Here is a 26,776-nt window from a genome sequence, read left to right on the forward strand (position 1 = left end):
GCCCTCGTGATTCACACTTCCCCGTGGGCTCTGCTCCCTCCAAGTTAAGGCTAGGTTGCGCAGCTCGGTTGGAACTCCCCTCCGGTTTCATTCCCTTGCTTTGGTCTCCCGTGGAAACAGAGGAAAGCCTGTGTCACAGAGACGATGCTCTGTGCCCTGTTCTTGCTCGGGGAGACCAGCAGTGACCAATGCGTTGACGTGGTTGGCCCGGCGATCCACGCCCACGCCTCCATGATTTTTTCATACTCTTCACTAACGCGCTCCAAATGCCCTGCTTACTGTTTGTTTTCCCTTCTTGAGCTGAGGAGACCGTCCCTGCTCAAAACTTGTGCTTTACCTGAACACTGTGGCTTCTTGACTCCGCCGTGAGCTGCCTCTGTTTGAAATGCTTTTCTCATTGACCTGCTGGTTTTCCTGCCTTCCCTGAGGAGGAGGAATCTGGATGGAGGACTGCAAAAGCTTGTTTGAACAAATTTCAGCATAGAAGTAAAAATTGCCAAAATCTTTGGGAAAACGGTGACAAAAGAAATGGTACTTATAGTCAAGGCGTTCCTAACGTGGATCTCAGGAACTTCTCTGATCTGTGTTCCCGTACTTTCTGAAGGAAGTAGGGAGCTGCGAAAGGAACAAACCCGTTTTCACAGGGAGTGTTATGTTCCTGCCCTCTCTTCTGATAACCCTGGAGCCAGGATTATGATGATGTGTTGATTGATTATAGCCGTTAAGTCTCTTTGTAATCAGTTTCATCACTTATTCTCAATTCACACACTTGCACCTTTGATTTCTCTTCCATAACAGGGTGATATCGGTTGTCATTGACTAATGAAGAACAGAATTGGTTTCGGCATGAGACAAACGGAATGCCGACACCAATCCTAAAATGCATTAATCTTTAATAATCCACATCTGCATGTTTATAAATGATATAACCGGGGATTGTTAATGTTGATTTCTCCCTTCCAAACAGAAAGTGACGTCGGAGTTTGTACTTGCAAACTACATTAAATGCATGTAGCTGAATGCCAAGAGTGTGACCTTGCTGAGGATTCCAAATGTATTAATTCATGGGACTTTTTTTCTTTTTTGAGAGAGACAAAGGGAGAGAGATGAGATGCATTAACTCATAGTGATGACACCTTAGTTGTTCATTGATTGCTTCTCATATGTGCCTTAACCAAGGGGCTCCAGCTGAGCCAGTAACCTCTTGCTCTAGCCAGCGACCTTTGGGCGTAAGCCAGTGACCATGGGATCATGTCTATGACCCCACACTCAAGCCAGTGACCCTGCACTCAAGCCAGATGAGCCTGCGTTCAAGCAGGCAACCTTGAAGTTTTGAACCTAGGACCTCAGTGTCCTAGGTCGATGCTCTATCTACTGCGCCACCACTGGTCAGGGTGAGATGGATTTTTTTTTTGTTTTTTTTATGACAGAGAGAGACAGAAAGAGGGACAGACCTACAGGAAGGGAGAGAGATGAGAATCATCAGTTGTTTGTTGTGGCACCTTAGTTGTTCATTGATTGCTTTTTCATATGTGCCTTGACCCGGGGACTAGAGCAGACTGGTGGCTCCTTTGCTCAAACCAGGCGAACCCACGCTCAAGCTGGCGACCTCGGGGTTTCGAGCCTGGGTCCTCCGCGTCCCAGTCCAACACTCCATCCACTGCGCCACTGCCTGGTCAGACTCTTGGTTTGTTGTTTGTTTTATTTTAAGTAGCATGTTGCAATTTTGCTATTGGACAAATCAGGTGAGTTCATCCAATTGTTTTTGTTCCTTTCTGAACGTATTCATCTCTTTCACTAATTCAGCAAAGTACTGAATGCATATTTGCTGCATGCATGTCTGTAGGAACTGAGGAAAATATACTAAATGTAAGTGACAAAGGGCCCTGTCTCCATGAAGCTTCAATTCTCATGGAAAAGACAGGAAATAGGCAAATAAGCATACAACATTGTTAGGAGTGGAATCAGGTTACATCCTTTAGATAGCAGTGATTGGGGAAGGTGTCTCTTAGAAATGGATATTTGAACTGCGCTCTAGCGGTGCAGGGCAAACCAAGCCTGTGCCTGTCTGCAAGGACATCCAGGCAGAGCGAGTCCAGAGGACCGAATCAGTGCCGTGGTTGGTGTGGATGCGGGGGACACCCAGGGACAGCGCTGGGGCTGGGGTATGGTTGGTTAGAGGGAGATGGGGACAGATTGGGAGACAGATTAGACAATCGTCAAGGCCAGCCTCATACGTTAGGATTAGGATTTAGTCATTTATTTTAAGTGTGATGGGAGGCCACTGGATGGTGGGAAGGCAGGGAACGGTATGGTCCAGTGTAGGCTTTAGAAGGATACATTGGCTGCTGAGTAGAGAGTGTATGCGGCCCGGGCGGAAGCAGGAGCCTGGCTGGGAGGCCCCTGCAGTGGTCCAGGGCCTGACGGCTGCTTGTGGCTGGCTGTGTGGGTGCAGGAGCAGCGCAGGAGGTCTTTGGTCCAAGAAATTAGTAAATGGTGGTTCTGTACAGTGGAAGGCAAAGGAAGAAGCACGTTTTTGAAGGGGGAATCCAGACTTTGGTTTTGAACCTGTTACATTTGAGATGCCTATTAGGCTTAAAGGGAGATTTTGTATAGGCAGCTGAGTCTGGATTCAGAGCAGACATCTAGGCTAAAGAAATGTAGGTTTGGGAGTCATTTAGGGTTCTAGATGAGATCCTCTCGGCACCTAGCCGGCGGCATCGGCACCTGGAGGGCTTGGGACGGCGCAGATGGCTGGGCCCACACCCAGTTTCTGACTCAGGAGGTTTGGGGTGGAAATGGACAATTTGCATTTTCACCAAGTTCCTGCTTAATGCTGAAGCTGGTTGTCTGGACATTACTGACTTAGGGAACGTGTCAAATCTGTGGTTCTCCGTGCCAGCTACACAGAGCGCCTGGGAAAGGCTGGTGCCAGGCCAGCCCAGAGATGCGACCTGACTGGTCTAACTGGTCACTGAATTGGTTTAACTGGTGTAGAGGAATCCTGAGGACTGAGCCCCAGAACACTCAAAGATGTGGCGACCATGAACAGGAAGAGGCACAGCCAGTGTGTCGTGGAAGACTAGTGCGTGTGGTGTTCTAGAGCCGTGAAGATACAGAGTTTCTGTGCGTGGGAGAGACCACGTGTCCAGGACAGCTGAGCCTTTCTCCGCAGGGTCTCAAGGGCTTATCTGGAAAGGAAGCCACTATGCCCAGTTCTAACCATGCAGAGGTCATAGAAGAGTTTAGAAATAAATAGTTCCTAGCGTGCGGAGGACCCGGGTTCGATTCGCAGCCAAGGCACACAGGAGAAGCGCCCATTTGCTTCTCCACCCCTCCGCCGCGCTTTCCTCTCTGTCTCTCTCTTCCCCTCCCGCAGCCAAGGCTCCATTGGAGCAAAGATGGCCCGGGCGCTGGGGATGGCTCTGTGGCCTCTGCCTCAGGCGCTAGAGTGGCTCTGGTCGCAACATGGCGACGCCCCAGAGGGGCAGAGCATCGCCCCCTGGTGGGCAGAGCATCGCCCCTGGTGGGCGTGCCGGGTGGATCCCGGTCGGGCGCATGCGGGAGTCTGTCTGACTGTCTCTCCCTGTTTCCAGCTTCAGAAAAATGAAAAAAAAAAAATGAAATAAATAGTTCTTTTTTTTTTTAGGGCAACATGTATGACTACTTTCCTGAACTTTCTATAAATAGGTTGTAGCTTAATTGAAATATCATGTCAAAGGGGGAAAAAATTCTGTGATCAAAAAACACTGTTGCAACCTCAGGCCTAATTCAGTCAGTAATAGAATTCCCAATTTTCACAACTGTTCCTTTCAGTTCATTTCACGCAAAATCTAAGAATCTATCATATATTTAAATTCTACTTGGAAAAATGCAAAAACATTTTCAGAGAGCTGAATCGCAGTGTGCAGTGTACCGTGTGTGTGTGTGCGCGCGCGCGCGCGCGCGCGCGCGCGTGTGTGGTATCGTCGCTTTTCATTAGAATGCTTCTGTTTGCAACACGCTGACCGTCACTTGGAGTCAGAACGCTGTTCCCACAGCGGAGTGCCTGGCCTGGCATATCCATCCCACCCCTGCCAGACCAGCAGGCTCCCAGTTATTTTTCAACACCGAGCTCCAGGTCTTCCCTTTTGCAAAGTCCATGCCAGGGGGAGTGCAGCCATCCCTCCAGGCCCTCCACCGGGCCCAGGGCCTCCTCAGGGCGGCGAGCCTTGTCCTGTTATCCCCGCTGCCAAGAACAATGCCCAGCAAGTAGGAGGCACTCTCCATGAACACTGGCCAAATCTAAGAGCTCAGAGATCTCTTGGAATAAACCAGAATTCAAGAAAAGACAGTTCTAAAATTGATTACTTCTGTAACCTTTCCTCCCACGGGCTAGGCACCATCTCTCCACCACGTGTTCCACAGTCCGTGGGATCGTTCTGCATTCCGCTTCCCTCCCTCCCCCTTGAAGGAGATTATTTTACTTCCTTTCCCCTTCCCTAAAAACGGAGCCTGAATTAGTGGTGCTGAGGTTTGTTGATCTAAGTCACCCATTGTCCCGTGCAGCCGCAGCCTGATCCAGTCCATCACACCAGAACTGTGCCGCACAGATGTGGCCACAAGATTCCAGAATTGTTTAATCGCCAACATTTTCATGATCACATAATTTTTTAATAGATGTCTATTATTAACAACTAGCCCGATCTTCAAAGTAAATGGTCAATTAAGAACAGATTGACTGTGGAGAGAGAGTTTTGTCATTACCCAGATAATATTCCCATTTTCCAAGGAGCCACTGTCAACATTGGTGACATAAACACAGCATGGTGAAATATTAGCCAGTGACTGGAATTTGGGCTTCAGCAGCACAGGAATAGTACACTCCAGATATTGGAAAGCGACAAGTAGAAGAAAATTAAAACACCTATTCGTGAAAAGATACTTTAGAAGGATACTTGCTGCACATTTACTTAAAATCTGGAATAAAGACTTGATGAAGAATTCGTGAGGTCCTGACCTGTGGTGGCGCAGTGGATAAAGCGTCGACCTGGAAATGCTGAGGTTGCTGGTTCGAAACCCTGGGCTTGCCTGGTCAAGGCACATATGGGAGTTGATGCTTCCAGCTCCTCCCCCCTTCTCTCTCTCTGTCTCTCCTCTCTCTCTCTCTCTCTCTCTCTCTCTCTCTCTCTGTCTCTCCCTCTCCTCTCTAAAATGAATACATAAATAAAATAATGAAAAAGTTAAAAAAAAAAAAAAAAGAAAGAATTCGTGTGTGCGGCCCAGAACCTTTCTTCCTCTCGGGCTGCCTCGGTCTGTCGGGCTGCCTCAGGACAGTCCCCACAGCAGAGCCTCCGTGTGACCTGAGCTCAGCCCCCCCAGCCCCCTGCCATTCGCTGCAGCAATGTCACCCCGCCCAGGCCCTGTCCCTGGCTCTACTTCACTCCTAAGGGGCACACCCCGGCGGGCGTGGCTGCTGTCTCCCTCCTCGGCCGCCCAAGTACCTTCAATTTAAAAACAACAAAGTAATGTGATGTGTTCGGCTTTACCTCTGAGAACATAGAGATTTCAGTTGGACACAGATTTCTGTTTTAGGTCCTTCAGCATAATTCAGTGCCTTAGCTTTCTGTCTCTTACAAAAGTTTTATACCAGGGATTTAGAAGTTTACAGTTTTATCATGAAATAGTAAGCTCTCAGTATTTTCTGTAATTATAAAAGAGTGAGTTTACAAAGCCTTTAAAAAATAGTATTTTAGCACATAAACTGACAGTTCCGTATCGAAACAGAAAAAAAAATTGTATAGAAACTATGTTGCCTATAGTGCCAGTATCTTAACTGTGGGTCCCAATCTGGATATACTGTGCTTGTTTTCCTCGATTTCAGTATGGAACTCTCAAACTGCGTGTCTTTTCCTGCCTTAGCTCGCACCCAGAAGCAGCATAGGAATGCCCATGGTGCCACCTTCTGGTCTGGAAGGCGTGGCCTCGCGCCCGCAGGGCACGCGAGCACTTCTCTGCGTCCCGCTGTGGATGTGAGAGGACTCCGAGCAAGTGCGCACCAGAGCTGGCCGCTCTCCATAGCTGCTGTGCGTGCAGTCGAGAGTTGTCACGACACATTGGGACCCAGAATGAGAAATCTATGACAACACGATGGAGGCCAGTGGAACTTTTATTAAAGGAAGAAAGTGCCGTGGCTTTAAAAGGCCTGTCTCCATCGGGCAGCACGGAGCAGCGATCAAGTGCAGAACGGGGCGCAGGCGGGTGCCTCGTCTAATCTTTCTCCTGGGGGCCCAGGTGGACAAATTGGCAACCCTGTTCACAGCCTTTTTTTCCTCTCCCCTTTGTACCGTAAGAACTGCTAATCGGATCCATGCTGCTGCAACCGTGGTTAGTTATTAAGGGAATAAAAGCAGATTTCTTCAAAAGAACGAGTGGGGGCTAGGACTGGACGAAATTGCAAGGTTGTTAGAATCTGAAATGCACAGCAGTCGCCTTCCCCCTCTTTCTGAATTATACGACGGACGCAAGTCTTTCATCTGTCACTGTACCCGTTTCCTCGGAAGGCAGCCAAATATTAAGCTTCTCAAACAAAAAAAGAATCTTGGGACGAGGAAAAATATTGAGGAGGAATAAGAATAGGTTAGGACGGGGTAAAATTAGGTTTTGTTTCTATTAATTCATCCCAGGGAAATATAAACGGCTGCCCCATTCGGTGCCTCCCCCGCCCCTCGCCTCACATGGGAGGGAGGGAGGGAGGGTTCTCAGAGGTGCAGCTGGCCGCTTGGCTGCAGTTTGTGCTGGCGCTCCACGTGCGCGACGTTCAGAACCCGCCCTCTGACTGGTGACAGTGCTGTGATCGAGGACAGGTGAGCTGTGCTGCATCCAAGCACACGTGTGCCCCCAAGACCTGCATTGTACACCTGAGCTCTGAAGCTGAGCAAAGGGCGTGGGTCCATTAGAATGCCAGACCCAGCGAGTGTCTGCAACATGGCTGACGGGCCTCAGCTGCCCCCGCGTTGACGAGGAGAACTCCCGCCAGCCTCCAGGGTTCCGAGGGTGAAGGTGGCTCCTGCTGCCAAGCATGTCACGTTTTGGTCATCTCACCCTAGTTCCTGTCCAAGGCTTCACACTTGAAGTTAACTAACTTGTCCTTCAGTTTTGTGTTTATTTAGCGGCCGTTTATTTTTTCACAAAGGAACTGTTTGTATTCATTTCAGGAGAGCCACTGGGGGATCAGAGAACATCCACAGTGAGCGTGCTGGGGGGGCTGGGAGCGAGTGCCCGGCAGGGCAGCGGTGCCCAGCGTGTGGGCACCTGCGGGCAGGGTGGAGAGTCAGACCGGGTTTCCCTGCCCCCGCCACGGTGATTAGGTGAGTTCACACTAAGAACATCATATTTTAAGGCTGAGCTTCTGTGTAAATGTTTTTGGGCTCTGGTTTACCTTGAATCAAAGCTTGTAGTGACCTCAATCAAGAAGTCTAAAAAGTCGGTTTCCTTGTAGTCCCTGACTTAACTGGTGAGCACCTTTGCGAGAACCTTTTGCATTTCCCCCTCGAGTTCTCTGTGGAAAAGTGTCTGCCCAGAGGGCCTCTAATACCTTTCAGGTAATGCGATCATTAGACCTGACTTCCATATGAAACATATTAGGTACCTTTGGTACATTTAATTAATAAAAGAGGGCAGTTGGAAAAAAGCTGGCGTGAATCCAGTGGGCTAAATGAAATAATGATGTGTAACACATTGGTCTTTGTAATAAAAACAAACCCCAAGCATGTGCAGCAGGGCCCTGGCGAAGGCACATTCTTCTGCAGAACGCCCACGTCCGCTGTCTTCACCCCTCCGCCGGGGCCTCCGCTGCCTCTCTGCCTGGACTGGGGCAGTGAGGTCAGTACAGAGACTCGGAGCCCTCAGACTGCAGCAGGGGAGCAGTTGAGAAGATTAATCCGGCAGGTGGTTGACTGTTTAGAATGAGGATCTGTGCCTCTGGTGAGGGTGCTCTCACGCTCAGGGCCCCTGGGGAATTTCCGCACTCCCATAATGTCAGATTGGCCTCTGCCACATGAGTAGGTCTGTATTTTTAGGACCCCAGGGCACATCAACAAACTGTGTTATCTTGGGTAGGATTTAGGAAAAGCTGAAGCTGTTCTGAGTGAACGTTTGGGTCATAGGACATGGAAGGGTTTGTCCAGCAAGGCTCAGGCTGAGGCTGGGGGGCCAGGCAGAGTGGTCCTGGTCCCACTGCAGGCTGCCGGAGGGGAGAGGTGCTTCTCTCTTCTGTGCTGCTCTGGTGTGAAGTGGGTTAGTTCACAACAAAGAATTGAGCTGACTGCCAGTTCACAGCTGCCCCTCCCATGCCCCCTAACCCCATACCGACCCTTCTGGTAAGAGTGAGATCCTATTGGAAACACAGCAGACACTAGTAAGTACTGTGTGCCCACGTCCCAGCACTTAAGAACTGTTAACTGGAACCGTGAAGCTGGAATCTGAGCAGGCCCTCTCTGTATTTTAACAGTCTGCTCTGGAGCGTGTGAAAGTTTCCTTTCTAACTCATCTAGACTAGGACTTTGATGAATGTATCGATTATTGAAAACTCATTTGTCACCCACACCATGATGCCAGGATTTAAAAGTTCAGTGAAGACAATGACCAGTGAATCCCGCTGTTTCAAGGCAGAGCTGGCCTGTCTTACCACTTCTGGCACAGGTACCGTCTTAGGTCAGGTGTTCAGAGATTTCTGCAGACACTTGTGTCCACCAGGCAGCCTACCCATGCCATCTCTCAACAAAACCACCTTTGTCATTTACCATGGGGGAAGAAAGGATCCTATCCAGTACTTCATGTTTCAGAAATTAAAGAAATTACTCTGCTACGACACGTACAGCCCACTGTAAGAAGTTGGTGCCCTTAGCAGCGGGGGTGGCAGAATGATGAAAAGTAGATCCTCTGAAAGACCTACAGCGTCAGACTGTGGCAGGTAAAACCCATATTCTGCTAAAGATTTGAAGATTTCTTCCATAACATGAAGAAAGTATGAGGATATTATAGACTAGAGCAGCCCAGTGTCTTAGATGGGGTGCAGTAGAATTAAGAAAGTATGAGGATATTATAGACTAGAGCAGCCCAATGTCCTAGTTTGGGGTGCAGTAGAATTAAGAAAGTATGAGGATATTATAGACTAGAGCAGCCCAATGTCTTAGTTTGGGGTGCAGTAGAATTAAGTGATAACCAAGTGAAAGTTGATCTTAGTCATGATGAATTTGTAATTGATAGCAGTCATTTTTACAATGTGTTTTTTGAAACGCCTCGCTAAAGTTTGTGACCCACCAAGAATTCTTGAAGAGTAGAAGAATAATTCAGTTAACTACTAAAAAGTATGAAATATATATTGATTTCGTGGCAACATTACAGGGGAAGAATTTGATCATAGTAGAGTTATTAGCAAAGTGACTGGCAGTATTTGCAGTCCAACAGCAACCATAGCTAGCAATTTAATTCACATGAGTTCACAGACCCAACTTTTCTAACATTAAGCCTCTCTTACCCTTGTTAACTTGAAGCAATTAATGAGTGAGACCCAAGCCTTTGTTACCAAACACCTAAAGATCCCTGACAATCCTAAGGACAGGGGTCGGGAACCTACGGCTCGCGACCCAGATGTGGCTCTTTTGTTGGCTGCATCTGGCTCACAGACAAATCTTTAATAACAACAACAACAACAAAAAACGTTAAAAATATAAAACATTCTCATGTATTACAATCCATTCATTTCCTACCGCTCGTGTTCATGGTTGTGGGTGGCTGGAGCCAATCCCAGCTGTCCTCCGGGACAACACCAAATTTTTATTGGATAATGCATCATGTACACGGGTCGTTGTATGGCTCTCACAGAATTACATTTTAAAATATGTGGTGTTCATGGCTCTCTCAGCCAAAAAGGTTCCCAACCCCTGCTAAGGATATACTTTCCTATTGAGGAAGACTGGCCAAGAAAACCATCCTGGTTTCTATGCCATTTAAGCCATTAGCACGTCATTTTACGTTCATTTTGGGAAGCCAGTCCTCTTGAATTATGAATGAATGAATATCATTAAGCCATTGCCTTGGACATAGTACGTACTCAGTGACTTTTTTACTTCCTTTTTTACATTCAACTGAAACCACCTCTGATTTCTGTAGGAACCTGTAAGACAGGCGTCCCCAAACTACGGCCCCCTGAGGCCATTTATCTGACCCCCGCTGCACTTCCGGAAGGGGCACCTCTTTCATTGGTGGTCAGTGAGAGGAGCACTGTATGTGGCAGCCCTCTAACGATCTGAGGGACAGTGAACTGGCCCCCTGTGTAAAAAGTTTGGGGACCCCTGCTGTAAGACAAATAAGTGTGCGGCCCAGACGCTGCCCTCACTTCCTGCTTTGCCCAGTCAGCTGGAGTATCAGGGCACAGGGGAGAGGGCTTCTGGGGGTGACGCTGAGCTCGGTCTGTGCGTCGCCCACACTCCACACTGGCCGTGCTGAGGAGTTACTGCACTGGTTTCTCTTGGGTGACTAAATCCATAATTGCTTAGTTGATTTTTTTAGCTGCCGCAATGTGAAGGAAAGGACTTCTTTTTCTCTAGCCGCTACAACTTTTGAAAAATAGAACTTCTGGTTTGTTTGGTTTTCCTGCTGATTAGTATTATATAGAGATGGCACAGCATAACTTAAATATTTTAGGGATGAATGATTTGTTTACCGGAAGCTCTTGCAATTCAGAGTTGGTGTTTTTGTTCTTACTGAGTTCCTGTAGTTAGGTGCTACAATGATTTAGAAGGGAATTAACCCAAGGAAGGTTAGCCTTGGTAAAGAATTGATGTAGAAATGCTGCTCTTCACCCCATTTTTGTTCTCTGCTACCCCACTGTAACAGTGCTTGAGTATAATTACAGGATTGCATTTGATCCGTAGTTCTGATCTATTTGCTTCGGTCTGTCCAAAAATAAGTTGGAAAATATAAAACTTAAAGATTTACCTGCTAACCACACTTGCCATTGAAGACTTAGAACTGTGCTGGCTGGAAGTGCCGCGGCGTCCAGTGTGCCGGCGCGAGGTCTGGTTTGAAGAGGATGTACACCGGTTCCGTCACCGATACTCTCGTGTAGCCTTTTTATTAAATACAGCAGTGTGTCAGGTCCGTGTGTCATAGTTCTTAGTAAACACCAGCTGATGTTTGTTGACTTTCTGAGCAAGTGTCGCTGAATGTTTTTTACACTGATGTTATCATTTACAGTAGGGGACAGAGCACTACCACCTTTAGGCCAAATCCAGCTTGCCACCCGTCTTTGTAAATAAAGTTTTATTCATGCCATGTTGTTTATGTATTGTCTGTGACTGCTTTTACACTTCAACAGCTGAGTTGAGTAGTTGAAACAGGGAACATATGGACTGCAAAGCCTAGAATATTTACTATCTAGCAATTGACAGAAAAAATTTGCCTATTCATTATCTAAAATAATAAGACAAAACTACATAATTACTGTTAATGTATAAAGGTTTAATTAGCTGTTAGTCTGGGCTTAGTTTCTAGAGTCATCAGCCACACATCGATTTCCTCAACAAATATTTATTGAATGCTCACTGTATACCTGGTTCAGGGACATAGACAGTTCTCTACTCGTGGAACTTACATTGTAGTGAGAGGCGACAAACAATAAACAGAGGACCTTAATAAGGATTGTGGGGGGTGTTAAGACTGTTGCCTATAAGAAACATAGACTTGAACCTGCTCTATGAAGTATTCTCAGCTGGAATATATTCATGTATCAATTCACCCACTGTGAGTTAAACATTATCACCACACTATTGCCTGTGTATTTTATGTGTCTGTGTGTGTGTATACTGCTCACAAAAATTAGGGGATATTTCAAAATGAATATGAAGTTATAAACTACCCCTTAATTTTTGTGAGCAGTGTGTGTGTGTGTATGTGTGTTTTGGGTTTCTTATAATTGAAGAAAGGAGTTATAAACAAGGAAAAGGGGGCTAAAATGAGATCCTAGAATGGCAAAAAGTCATTAAGTGGAAAATTGGTGAAATTTAAATAAGATCTTTAGTTAACAAGATTGTACTGTGTTAAGTTCCTCAGGGTAATTATATTATGGTTATATGTGATGAGAACACTAGGTCAGGTGGGCTAAAGATATGAGAGAACTTGTCCTAGTTTTGTAATTTTTCCCTAAGTATAAACTAATTAAAAATAGAAGTATTTTTAATAAAAAAAATATAGTATAGACTTGTGTTGAAAGTCAAAAGTAAAACAAAAGTAAAAGTACAAATTTAGGTGACTTAGTAATGTTTCATTTTTAGTTTGTACACAGCCTTGCACACTGTTTTTTATATATATACATTGTAACGAGAATGGGAACAATATTTTTTATTTTAAAAATCATAGTACAGACTTGTGCGGAGAGTCACAAGTGAGAAGGAAATGGTCGCCGGAGAGCGAACACAGAGGTGTCGAGTGGGGACAGTTCTGCAGCTCTCAGCAGACGGTCTCCATTGTGTTTAGTTCACATCATTGCAGACATAAACGAGGGGGGAACATGGGCTTTCTTTAAAACTGCTCTAATTTAGAGCCTACTCATTCATTCACTATGCAGGGCAATATTCTCTTTTAAAATAATTACCAAATTTTGTTTAAAAAGGTTTTACTTATGCCAAGCAGATGTCATATAGAAATTGATGGTTTTGAAAGTGTTCACTTAGTCCGGTTGGTTCAGAGAGCTCTGCATTGTCTCCAGGACGTGGAGGTGGACACAGACACGTGCTCTGCCTCGTCACCTCGACTGGCTCAGGCCCATGCTCGTGGGGAAGGAGGCTGTCTCTGGGAACTCGGGAGCTGTGGTGGAAAGGGGGGATGAAAGCAGAGGGAGAATATAGAACAGTTTGGGCAGATCTGTTTACCATGAAGTGTTCTTGTTTGTTCCGTTCAAGGATGGATTTAATAAATGAATTTTCTCATGGTTTTAGAGAGATATCTGTCCTACCTGTGCTGGCACAGGGGATAGAGCGTCGACCCAGAATGCTGAGGTTGCTGGTTTGAAACCCCGGGCTTGCAGGCTTGCCTGATCAAGGCACATACAAGAAGCACCTACTCTGAGTTAATGCTTCCCACTCCTCCTCCAACTTTCTCTCTGTCTACCCCCTCTCTCTAAAATGAATAAAATCTTAAAAGAAAAAAAAAAGACAAATCTGTCTTAGAATTGCACCAGACACCCAGTAGCTCTGCTGGATCTGTCAGGGTTTTATGAATTCACGAGAGGGTTTCTAACAGCCGTGTTTATTTCAGTTGAAATAGTGTATGTACAAGCAGTGCCTTGGGCATGCACAGTGTAAGTAGCAGTGTCCTCTATTAACATAGAATTACTGTTTGTTTTTACTGTCATGAGTCTGTGCGTCCAGCCTGTCATGCAGAAACAATCATGATAATGTAAGCACTTACTGTCTTAGTGCAGCTGATGCCCCGGTGACATTTTTGAAAGTCAGGATTTGGCTGCAGAGTGCTTTAAATTTCTAAATGGACAGTAGATTGGGACCTCGGGGTATTTCATAGAAAGCACGTGACCCAGAGCAGACACACAGCAACTTCTGAGTATCTGTAACCAAGTTGATGACCAGTATTTACCCCTGAAGTTGTTTTCATCCAGAATGTTGTGTTTTTGGACTGTACGTGTAGTGAGTTGCTATCAGTGCTAATTCAGTGCAGATGTCTACAGTAGATGGTGAAACGCTGTACTGTTTGTCTACGTGCTGTAGCCTCCTTGCTGCGGCTCTGACTCCAGGGGTTCCCCAGCATGACATTTCTCTGTGGCTGTAAATTCAGGTCTTGGTTTTCACTTCATCTGAGGATGAGATCGGCATTGAACCCAGGAGCGCTCAGAAATAGAGTAATAGATTTTACATTCTTTTCTAAAAGTGAGAAGCCTAAATGCCCAAAAGCATTTGGGAGATTTGTATGGTTCTGTTCTAACGACTATTTCTAGCTACTGTCTAAACGGGAACTGTTTCCCCACCTCTCTGGCTGTCACAGATACGACCATTATTAGAATTAGTGATGAGTGACAGTCCTCAGAGGCTCAGGGAACTGTGCCCTTCCTGCCCTGTACCCCACTGCCAGCCTGACAGAGGGGCCGTGGTGCGGAAACACCCAAGGGTCATCATTCCGCATAAACCACCAGGCTCTGCGCCAGGACCGTCACCAGGGGAGTGGGTGGTGACCTGAAGCACATTCGTTCCGTTCTCTACTCAGCTGTGATTCTTTTAAGCACTATCCAAAACTCTGGCCTGTGGTGTCAGAGCAGTTAGCTTGATCCAGCACGGTAATGGACTCCACACCAGGGAGGTCGTATGTGTGTATTTCTCTCTTTCCAACTTATTTTAGCAAAAGAAGGAAGGTTAAAGGGAAGATAGCATAGTCCTGGTTAGAAGGTAAAATAGCTTGTGTCCTACGAAATGTGCTAAGTTCAACTGCCTTTTCTATTCTGTGTTTTTAGTCTTAGAAATGCTTCTAAACCTTGGGGCCAGAAAGGGAGTTGATCGTCAAGTACCTCTGATGATTCATTGTCTCTCTTTAATTAATAAAATAATGAATACCTTTTCCTTTAGTTTCTATTTTCAGATTATGGGCTGTTAAATACCCAGGGTTTATTAAATATTTGTCATGCTAATGACAGATTAAAGGAGTAAAAGACTCGTGACCCTTTTCAAGGAGCTTATAGTTTGAAAAGACAAACTGAGCGCACATTAAGTAAATGAAAAGCAAATAGATCAGTAAAGGCTGAGAGAGATGCAGAATAACATTTCCTTCTTAAGAGATAATATACACTGTATTTTGTAGTCCTGTGTTTTAAGGTTTTAGACATCGGTTATTCTTATTATATTGAATAAATATGAACAACGAAAAATTGTGGGCCACTGTGCACGGCTGTCCACTTGGAGACTAGTTGAAACTCCGGAGGATGAGTTCAGTGCCCCAGTCTTGGATTTTGTTCACTGCAACAAAGACGTGTGTGTCGGGAGATTTCAGCTACTAATTGATTTTTCTGTGACTTTGGGAGCTCACCCAGTAAGAAATTGAACTTCTCTAGAGGTCACTTGCTAAATATGTTTATGCGTGTTTTCTCTTTGTTTTATACACAAAAAGGAGTGAAAGATCATGCATTTTGCGTTCTGTCTTTCTCTCTGTGGGGCATGCCTTTGGGGATACTAGTGATTCGGTCTGTGTGCCCACGTCGTCAGTGTGCCCACGTCGTGGTTCGCACAGTGGCAGTGTTAATGCGAAGGGTCCCTCACTGCGCCTCCTCCTGTGTTCACAGGCGGTCAGATGCCTCCTCAGCCGCCCGGGGGCCAGACAGAGCCGAGTTCCCATCCTGCCCTGAGCCAGTCACCGATGCCGCAGGAGAGAGGTTAGTCCTCCATTCCACCTTCCCTACCTTGGCGTTTGGAGTGCATGAAGTTTATATGCATTTGCTTACCTATTCATATCCCTATGAGTAATTTTTAGAGGATGTTATGTTTCCTCATCAGATGAATGAAATAAACAAGAACTTACAGGTAACAACAACTATGGAAAAGAAGAATGCTTTCTTGAAAGTTGGGTGACATGTTACCCAGGCGCAGTTCCACATTCAAAGCATATGTCCACAGAGCACCATGAAGCCTAGTTTGTACATAACTGTAGTCTGGTATTTGATCTACCTGTGTAAAAATGACATCATGATTCAATTTGGGTAGTGACTGAGTAAAAGGTTAGAATGTATCCATGTTTACCTGTTTGATCAATTATTTGTTCCACAATATTTAGCTTTTACAAATATAAACACACAGTAAGACCTCGTATTATAAATTTACAGGGTCTTAGAACTGGAGCCATCTTGAAAGATCAGAGTCCAGTCACCTCAATTTACAGAGAGAGAGCAGAGGACCTTAGAGGCTCTTCTGTATGACTTCCTCATTCTCAGAGGCTAGTTAGCGCCGCAGTCAGACAAAAAGAACTTCCCGGAAGCCCTGGGACATTCCAGTCCTCTTGTGTGCAAACCGTTTGACGTTGAGCTCCATAATGACTGTCTTGGCCTTCATTCATTGACCTCTGTCTTCATCTCTCCCCTCCAGCAATCAGGCTGCTTTTGCTGGCGGGGCAGGGATTATTCCAGGTTAGCGAAGACGGGGGTTTACGGGCCTGCCGCACCGTCCAGGTGCTGGGCCCCGGGCCTGCGCACCTGTGGGCCAGGCTGTCCCCTCCACCCACAGCAGGTGCCACCTTCCTGCCACCTTCCTTCAGACCCTCCCCTCTCACACTCACCCAGGGGACAGAATAGGTAGCTTGGTAGCTAATATTTAAAGGTTCCTGACCCCTAATGTTTATAATAATTTCTATATGAGTTATATGGATGATGATTTGCGCCTAATTAGAATTATAAGGTTCAGTTATTTACATGTTAAAAGCTGAGTAACATTGTTTAGCCTTGTCTACACATCATTTGTGTTGAAATGACTGTTTAGTAGGAATAAAAGGAAACTTTTATTTTACAATACCTTTATGTATTTAACTATCTTATAATAATTTAATGTATAGTTAATACTTTTCTTATCCAGGGTAGTACAGTGTGTATTAATAATGGAATAGTTGATGGTTTCCAAACGTCAGGGTGCACAAGGATCGCATAGAGAGTGTGTTGAAATAGCCAGGCCATGCCCCCAGGTGTCCGATTTCATGAGTCTGAGCTGGGGCACTTCAACTCTGCATTTCTGACAAGTCCCAGGTGCTGCTGACCTGAGGACCACACTTTGGGAACCACTGCTTTTTAACAGTACTACAATATGTTTAAATAATTGTGTGCATTTGTTGCTCTAAACTTTCCACTGTGATTCAGAAATCTTTCCTGTGTCTCACATCCTCTCTATTGCTTGTTTGTGCTAACTCCTCATGGGTGCGCTGGTTGTCTGGGAGACGTTACAGGTGCACTGGTTACAGTGCACTGGTTGTCTGGGAGACGTTACAGGTGCACTGGTTGTCTGGGAGACGTTACAGGTGCACTGGTTACAGTGCACTGGTTGTCTGGGAGACACTATAGGTGCACTGATTACAGGTGTGCTGGTTGTCTGGGAAATGTTACAGGTGCACTGGTTACAGGTGCGCTGGTTGTCTGGGAGACACTATAGGTGCACTGATTACAGGTGTGCTGGTTGTCTGGGAGACATTACAGGTGCACTGGTTACAGGTGTGCTGGTTGTCTGGGAGACACTATAGGTGCACTGATTACAGGTGTGCTGGTTGTCTGGGAAATGTTACAGGTGCACTGATTACAGGTGTGCTGGTTGTCTGGGAAATGTTACAGGTGCACTGGTTACGAAACATTACAGGTGCACTGGTTACAAGACGCTGGTTGTCTGGAAGACGTTACAGGTGCACTGGATACAGGTATGCTGGTTGGGAGACGTTACAGGTGCGCTGGTTGTCTGGGAGACGTTACAGGTGCACTGGTTACAGGTATGCTGGTCGTCTGGGAGACATTACAGGTGCACAGGTTACAGGGCGCTGGTTGTCTGGGAGATGTTACAGGTGCACTGGTTACAGGTGTGCTGGTTGTCTGGGAGACGTTTCAGGTGTGCTGGTTGTCTGGGAGACATTACAGGTGCACAGGTTACAGGGCGCTGGTTGTCTGGGAGACGTTACAGGTGCACTGGTTACAGGTGTGCTGTTTGGGAGACATTACAGGTGCACTGGTTGTCTGGGAGATGTTTCAGGTGTGCTGGTTGTCTGGGAGACGTTTCAGGTGTGCTGGTTGTCTGGGAGACATTACAGGTGCACAGGTTACAGGGCGCTGGTTGTCTGGGAGATGTTACAGGTGCACTGGTTACAGGTGTGCTGGTTGGGAGACGTTACAGGTGCGCTGGTTGTCTGGGAAACGTTACAGGTGTGCTGGTTGTCTGGGAGACGTTTCAGGTGTGCTGGTTGTCTGGGAGACATAGGTACACTGGTTACAGGTGTGCTGGTTGTCTGGGAGACATTACAGGTGCATAGGTTACAGGGCACTGGTTGTCTGGGAGACGTTACAGGTGTGCTGGTTGTCTGGGAAACATTTCAGGTGTGCTGGTTGTCTGGGAGACATTTCAGGTGTGCTGGTTGTCTGGGAGACATTACGGAAGCTCATGGAAAGCACAGAGGCCAGGCAGGGGATCTCCCCACTCTCCTTCTCTTGGCCCTGGGTTGTATCCACATTGTGTTCCTGGGTCAGGGGAGTGGAGAGAAGAGGAATGAGGAAATGATCCTGCACCTAAAGCCTGCTCCGGCCAGACCCAGAGGATCCCTGTGACATCTTTCCCACCGGGAGAATTCTCCTTCTTCTGCAAGCACTAAAGGATAAGAGGTGCCTTATTTGATGCCTGACCAATGGTGGTGCAGTGGGTACAGCATCAACCTTGAACAATGATGTCCCAAGTTCGAAACCCTGAGGTCACCAGCTTAAGTGTGGGATCATCTACATGAGCCCAAACGTCACTGGCTGGAAGCCCAAGGTCGCTGGCTTGAGTCCCTCAGTTAAGGCACGTATGAGAAGCAGTCAGTGAACAACTAAAGTGATGCAACTATGAGTTGATGCTTCTCATCTCTTTCCCTTCCTGTGTCTGTCTATCTCTCGCTAAAAAAAAGAGAGAGAGAGAGAGGTTTTATTTGAAAGTACTGTTGTAACCTTTATCTCTAAGAACCAAAAAGGGGAAACTCCTCTAAGATCCTCCAACATCTTCCTCATTCCCTTTCAACTGACATATGTTTAAGAAATTTGAAAATGTAGAAAACCAAATGTCAAGGATGAAACAACAACGAGGAAATATAGTTCAATTAAACTTTTAACTTAAATGAACATATTAATAAGGCAAAATTTAGGTTTTCCTCTGATGTCCCTCTATGGAAGCTGTTAGGTTTATGTGTTTGTTACTGTTTTCCTTATTATTATATGTCGTGTGGTTTTGGTAACCGACATTTTTATAATGGCAAATCTGGGTAGTTATAATGATCATTTCCTTCCAATAGCAAATATAAATTTTATGATTTGCTAAATCTGAATTTATTTTTAGGGACACGTTCCCCTCAGCTTTCCCTGAAAGCCTGTGCTAGAAGCGTGTGCATCTTTTGTTGGTTAGACAACCTCCCAACAAGGAGAGCTTCATATTTCACAGTGACTATTGAATAATGCTTTGCCATGTGTGAGGTACATTTCCTTAAAAATTGGGTAGAAATTTATACATCTGAAACTAATATGGAATGGTATTGAATAGAGACTGCATTTGGGGAGAAAAGCTACCAAACAGGATTATAGCATTATTTCATAAACACTTTAAAAAAATTTTTTTCACAATGAAAAAAATCTATTGGGTAGCAAGAAAAATTTTTAGCTTTATTTGTTAAAATCGAGCAAGAAATGTTAGCTCCTAATAAATTTGATTGGATATTTTAATGGCAAATGACACAGCCATCGTAATGCTTTGATACAATTCTTGCTTGCTTTTACTGTCATGTGATGTGTACCAACAGTGTGTACAATGTAAAGTAGACTAGGAAACATTCTCTAGAATATTCCCCAATGTTGACTTCTATGTTTTGAAACATAATTTAACTTCCTTTATGCCGTTACAGTCCTATATCTCCCCAGCCCCGTTTAGGGAAATGAGGAAAGAAATATATTGGTGAGTGAGCATCTTATTTTTTTTTTTTTAAAGTATTCTTTTTCAGAAACCGTGGTAGACAAGATAAGAATATACCTTCTGTGCTGCTGAGTGCTAAAACAGCCAAATCGAACAGTTCCTTTTAATACTTATTTTGTGTTGATAATAAGATGAAGACTAAGATTCCACCATTATGGACATTTTTTATAATGGCAAAGAATCTAGAAAAATGCTGGTCCAGAGACACCAGCACAAAGCAAGAGATGTGTTTGGAGGTGCAGTTTCCTGGGTCCTCCCCAAAGTCCTCCCGGGGGACAGCAGTGCTGACATGCTGCACTGAAGCCCGGGTCCCTCCAGGCTCAAGGAGCTGGATTGTAGCTCTGTTTCCTTTCTTCCTACGTGGTCCTCGTATCCCCAGGCAGGGTGACTGCAGAGGCAGCGCGCCCACCAGATGCCTGCAGAGCAGCTCACGGCCCCTCGACCTCCCCAGCCCCAACCCCAGCCCAAACCCTAACGTCAACCCCAGGCCGCCTCCCGTTCACTGTCCTTTAACTGGTGATTCTGGCATTCAGTTTGTCACAATGACATCAGTCACAAATCCACACTGTATATAGGGGGAAATAACTAAGTTTCTATGGTTTTTATATGGTCCGCCTGTGTTCAGCTCAGTGTGGACATGGCCAGTCGGTCATGGGTTACAGAGAGGAAGGAAGCACTTTAAACATGTGTCGGCCTCTGTTCTCCTGTAGTATTGTCTTCTCTGTACTTGCATCTGCTTTCCAGCATATGCTCCTGTCTGCATTGTCTACGGTGCTGGAACTTCTCACTAACTCAGTGAAGAAAATTAGCTCAAATTCTGTGGGCTTAACGTCTTCATTACCGATATCTTTAAAAGGAAAACAGGACAAAACTTCAGTTTAGGATTCTGTAACACTTTGCCATTGGTGTTGAATTTAAACCAACCATTCTCTGTAGACCTCAGAGAAGAACATTAAAAATTGCTATTAAAGCACCTCATTGAAAAAAAAAAGTATAAATTATGCTGCCTACTCATTGGAAAAACAGTTAAGAAAATTGTAGCTAACAAGTTTAAATTAATTTTATCCTTCTTATTCTTGAACATATAGATCTTTAAAATTGGAGAGAGCAATGGGTAAAATGGCTTATGAATGTGTTCTGTTTTCAAAGAGGACTTGGAGGGAATATGAAATAGTCATTGGAGTAGATAAATAAGTATAATCATTATTAACATCGAAATGATCACATTTTTAACCCCTGCAAAATGTGAAGCTTAATGAAACCAGCGGATGCCCTTCTAGTTTATTGGATTAGCAATTAGATGAAAACATTTCAAGAAGGCTTATTTATTTGGACAGATGTAGAGAGGTCAGAATTAATTTTTCTTTTAAAACCTTTTAATTGAATTCTCTTTTAATGTCCACAGTGGTGTCTAGTTAAATATTCATGTTAGTGCTGGTGGTTTTCTGAAGGTCTGAATGAGATCTGGGTTCTCAACATCAACATAGGTTATTTAACCCTTTTTATGTAGTGCGCCGGCAGGGACTTCCTCAGTGTAATCCCATAGTATTTGAATAATTAGAAGGTGGTAATGAGGATTTAATTAGTCCTGGAGATATGCTGGAAGCAGGGCCACTGAGAACGCTCCCTTCCGGACACGACTGCAAACAGTGGATGTCACTGCAGGGCTGCGATGTGCTGGGGGTTTCTTCCGGTGCTGGGGTGCTCCGGCCGCACTCCGTGACCGCGGACCCATGCAAGGTGACTGTCCAGGGCGGGCTCGGCCAGAGTCACTGGCTGGCTCGCACGCCGCCTTCATTCTTGCCCACCACGTGACAGCCCCTTTTCCCTCCCTCTACCGTCTAAACAAAGTTACAGTGTGGTGTGCAGGCTCACGTCCTGATTGAGAACTGGCTTTTTACTGTCTCCGTGGAATCAACAGTAAGGAAGCCGGATATGTCGTGTGTTTACTCTGTAGTTGCAGGACAAGGAGAAAATAGGCAGATTTGGCAGTTTTATACATATTTAGACCAGACTTCGTTCTTGATAGCTGTATGTCAGAAGAATGACAGTTTTTGTGTTTAGAATAGATCTTCATGGTGATGTTTATCATTAGCTCCATTTTTATAAATATAGTGACACTATCCAGAAAAGGGTAGCAGATGGGGTGGGGTCAGGCATTTAGATTTTTTTAAACATTTTTTGTTTACATTCAGTATTACATAGTTGTTACACTATTACTGACTATATTTTCTATGTTGTACTTTACATCCCTATGAATATTTTGTGGCTACCAATTTCTACGTCTTAATCCCTTCACCTGATTCACCCAGTCCCTCGACCCCTCCCCTCTGGTAACCATTAGACTGTCCTCTGCATCTGTGAGTCTGTTTTAGGTGTTTTCTTGTGAGCCACCATGAAAAGGTAAATCAGAATTGCTATGCTTCGGAAGTATGAAGTTTCGAGCTTACATATGTTGCATGAATAGATCAATTAGAACATGCCTTCATTATTCTTGCATTTTTATTCTATTAATCTCAAATGTTAACTGCCTTGGTGTAATTTTGTTTCTCCTCTTGAATGCTGTGTTGTAGCTTTTTCTCAAGGTCTGAATAGAATTCCTCGTCATATTTCTAGACTTACTATGTGTTTAGGGCAAATCTTTCTCTTACTTTTTAATGCCAAGGTCAAAAGAAAAGCCGTCTTTTAAAATAAATCCAGGGTGTTGCTGTAAATAAGACTAAGCTCTTGAGGCCAGAACGAACTGACCCTTGTCTCGGCATCCCCACGTCTGCAGAGGAGCCTGTGTATGACCTGTTCGGCAAAGAGGGAGCCAACAACGGGAAATAATGCAGCTCTCGCGCCATTCAGAAATTTCAAATATTTTTATAGCATAGAACAGCCAAAGAATAAAATACTTCTTGTTCTTGAACCAAGAAGGCTTCCATGTTACATGTTAATAAGACTTCTTTCGATTCTGCCACTGTGGGCCATTTGCTGTGGTGTAAAGTGCTCCTCTGTTGGCATTTTGGTCTTGCACCAGCTTCAGAGTACAGCTTCTGCCCGGCATTCTTCCCAGACACACCCTCTGGCCCTCCAAGATGCCGTGTCGGTCTGGGCAGGAGTCCTCACACCTGGAACCTGGCCCTAAATGAATTGTCCGGAGGCCAGCTCTGACCAACCCGCCCCACCCCCACTGAAACTGCGCTCTCTACAACCCAGGAATAGTTAGATGGAAATAGGTAAAATTTTTGAAAAGCTTTTTATGCTACTAGCTTGTTTCTTAAAGATTTTTACACCAAAAATTGGTTTTGAAGTTTAAGTTATTTTTTAATAGCTTAATGGGTCCAACGCCTTAATTGTCAAGATTAGAGCAGAAATGACAGAGACCACCGAAATAATTATTACGGAGTTGCAGTTAGGATTAAGATTTTTTTCCCTGTGTTTACCATCTAGAGAAACGAGGTGGTTTTTCTGGTGGGTTCTCTCCGTTTTAGGAATGATGGTAAGTTGGCAGGTGCTGACATGTCATAGGATATACTGCTTGTTAGAAATTGTTCTCTTAATCTCCCTTCCTAATTACCCTTGTATATCAAGGTGTTCTTATTTATATTGTAACACTACATGAAATGATGCTGCCTTTCAGCACAGGGTATTGTCAGAGGAGAACATAGATCACCCTCCTTGTGGATTTCTGTGTAAGCGTCGTGGCTCAGCGTGTGGAGCATCAATGAGCCCACTCCACCCCAGGTGCAATTAATTTAGCCTCTGCTCTTAATTGAGGACCCTTTTTTCAATAGTCCGTGACAGATGAAAATGAGCTCAAATGGGAGGTAATATACAAGAGAGAATATCTAGAAAGCTGTTTCTAATTTCTTCAGCCTCAGAACGCTGGGCTGGCTGGCGAACCAAGCCCGCGCGAGTCAGTAATGAAGGAAAGAACAGTGTAGGACTTGTATCAGAGTCATCGTTGTATTCCCAGTACATCTGCTGTCTGCGGGGAGAACAAGTATCAGATACAGTCAAAGTCAGTTTGTATTCGCTGAGGACTCATCAGTCTAAATTTTAAATATTTTAAAAGAAGCATTGTTTTGTTAATTCTGTTACAGGCAATATTTTTTAAATTGCCAATTCAGGCTTGTTTTTAATAGTTAACACTCGTTTGCAGTTGGCTCATTATTCTTCAGTGAAAGGGGGAACATCGGGGCTTAGGGAGAGTCACCACTGCACATGCACACACTTACACGTTTCCAGTGAAAGGGGAACATCCGGGGCTTAGGGAGAGTCACCACTGCACATGCACACACTTACACGTTTCCAGTGAAAGGGGAACATCCGGGCTTAGGGGGAGTCACCACTGCACATGCACACACTTACACGTTTCCAGTGAAAGGGGAACATCCGGGGCTTAGGGAGAGTCACCACTGCACATGCACACACGTACACGTTTCCAGTGAAAGGGGAACATCCGGGGCTTAGGGGGAGTCATCACTGCACATGCACACACGTACACGTTTCCAGTGAAAGGGGAACATCCGGGGCTTAGGGAGAGTCATCACTGCACATGCACACACTTACACATTTTCAGTGAAAGGGGGAACACTGGGCTTAGGGAGAGTCATCACTGCACATGCACACACTTACACGTTTCCAGTGAAAGGGGGAACACTGGGCTTAGGGAGAGTCATCACTGCACATGCACACACGTACACGTTTCCAGTGAAAGGGGGAACACTGGGCTTAGGGAGAGTCATCACTGCACATGCACACACTTACACGTTTCCAGTGAAAGGGGGAACATCGGGGCTTAGGGAGAGTCATCACTGCACATGCACACACTTACACGTTTCCAATGAAAGGGGGAACTTCGGGGCTTAGGGAGAGTCATCACTGCACATGCACACACTTACACGTTTCCAGTGAAAGGGGGAACATCGGGGCTTAGGGAGAGTCATCACTGCACATGCACACACTTACAGTTTCCAGTGAAAGGGGGAACACTGGGCTTAGGGAGAGTCATCACTGCACATGCACACACGTTTCCAGTGAAAGGGGGAACACTGGGCTTAGGGAGAGTCACCACTGCACATGCACACACTTACACGTTTCCAGTGAAAGGGGGAACATCGGGACTTAGGGGGAGTCATCACTGCACATGCACACACTTACAGTTTCCAGTGAAAGGGGGAACACTGGGCTTAGGGAGAGTCACCACTGCACATGCACACACTTACACGTTTCCAGTGAAAGGGGGAACATCGGGGCTTAGGGAGAGTCATCACTGCACATGCTCACACTTACAGGTTTCCTCCTGTGCCTCATTACCTGGATCTCCACGAGAGACAGTGTCAGCCTGGTGTCCACGCCAGAAAGCTGCAAGCATCCTCGATGCCTTCTCTCCCCCTTGTGCCCCACACCAGTCATCACAGTCTGCGGACGCTGCCCCTGAGGTGCTCTGACACATCCCCCTCCCTGCCGTCCACTGGTCACAGCTCTGACCCTGCACCTCCGATGGCTTCCAGTGCGCTTCCCGTTTCCTCTCCGTCCCCTCCGGCCCACTCCCCGGGCGGCGTTCCCGTCTTTCCGGGGGACTGACCAGGCTGCCATCCCCTTCATGAATGCCCGGAGGAGCTGCCCTTTGCGCTGGTCGGCTCGGCTGGGAGTCTGTCCTTAAGCTGGCCAGCGCTCCTTCTGGCCGTCCGTGTCATCACCCCCCTGACCCCCGGTCTCCCGCCAGGCCTGACCTCTCGGGGAATCTTCACATACGCTCTCCTCTCCCACCCTTTTTCCTACGCCCCTCGACCCCATTCCTGTCTGACACGGGGCACCTTGCCTATCTCTCCTAATCAGGAATACCCTCAGTAGCCTGCACCTGCCAGGCGCTTCACCTACGTCTGCTGAGTGAACAAATGAATGAAGCCTTTCCCACATGCTGCCCCAGGGGCTGGGCATTCTGCTTGCGCTCGGGACCCACCGCTGGGATCCACAGTTGGGCTCTCTCCTCAACTAGAGCTGAGTGAGGGCAAAGCCCACATGGCCTCATTCAGCATCACAACCCCAGTGCCTCATATGCTGCATGCTTCTCTCATTTTACTCAAGGAGATTGGGAATCAAAACATCTGGGTTTAGGCACAACTTTTCCCAGTAACTAGTTTTGTGACCTTGAACAAATAGTTAACTCTGCTGCCTCATGTGAACTGAGGATCAGAGTGGCCCATGATCTGTCACATGGATCAAACGCAATCCTGTATCCGAAAGTTGTACATCGCAGAGCGCCGTGCAAATATACACAGTGAGCAGGAGCGGCAGGCACAGGCGCTGGGGGAAGCGTGGCCGGAGCCTTAGAGAAAGTCGTTTCTTTGCTTCCCGGCACGCAGCAGCGAGCATACAATTGTATCGGCGCCTGGCACTCAGGTGGACTTCTGCAGCTAAGACTCAGAAGACCTGTGTCGGGGCAGGCGGGCTTTTTGCCCCCATCTACCACCTGGGTAACCAGTCTGACCCGTCCCCTGACTCACTTCCCCAGTGACAGGGGACATCAGGAGCCGGGAGGGTTCCATGGGGGGCGTGGGGAGAAGTTAGATGCTGTTCTGTGCGTCCGACTGTAGGACACCAGTGGCAGGGAAGGAAGAGGGCCTTCCTGCCCGTTCATCTGACGGCACAGCTGGGGGCTCTGGGGACCCTGGGTCGCAACCTTCAACGGGCCGTTGGTTTCTGTCCTCAAAGGCAGCTCGTGTTGTGAGGAGACTCCGGCAGGCAGATAAACACTGGCGATATTAAAACGTAACAAGAACGTTCTTGCAAATCTGTTTCTCTATCCAAATGGGAACCTGACACCGATTTGTGATGCGAAACCACTGTGTGCGGTGCAGTCGGAGGCCCTCTGCAGAGGTGACGCAGCGTGTGACTGCCGCTCCACAGGTGGGGGGACAGCTTTTACTGGGCTGCCCGGAGAAACCGGGCACTTCTGTGAATTGTTAACAGATGCCAACATGGAAGTAAGCTGTCCCCGTGCCAGGGCAAAGCGTGTGGTGCTTTTTGGTGGCTTGTGGCACGTTGGGGGTCGTGTTGGTGTCCTGACAGCG

At 46.2% G+C, this 26,776-nt stretch overlaps 1 protein-coding gene across 4 annotated transcripts in view; it reads left to right on the forward strand.

Moving 5' to 3' along the window:
* The window catches only part of ARID1B (AT-rich interaction domain 1B), a 429,020-nt gene that overhangs the window by 315,236 nt on the left and 87,008 nt on the right, over window positions 1-26,776 (forward strand). For all 4 annotated transcript variants that reach the window (XM_066248340.1, XM_066248338.1, XM_066248342.1 and 1 more), the window contains exon 6: window positions 15,326-15,415. In XM_066248340.1, coding sequence (XP_066104437.1) covers window positions 15,326-15,415 — 90 coding nt within the window. The remainder of the gene's footprint in view (window positions 1-15,325; window positions 15,416-26,776) is intronic.

Source organism: Saccopteryx bilineata, chromosome 12 (assembly GCF_036850765.1).
Source record: "Saccopteryx bilineata isolate mSacBil1 chromosome 12, mSacBil1_pri_phased_curated, whole genome shotgun sequence".
NCBI lineage: Eukaryota > Metazoa > Chordata > Mammalia > Chiroptera > Emballonuridae > Saccopteryx > Saccopteryx bilineata.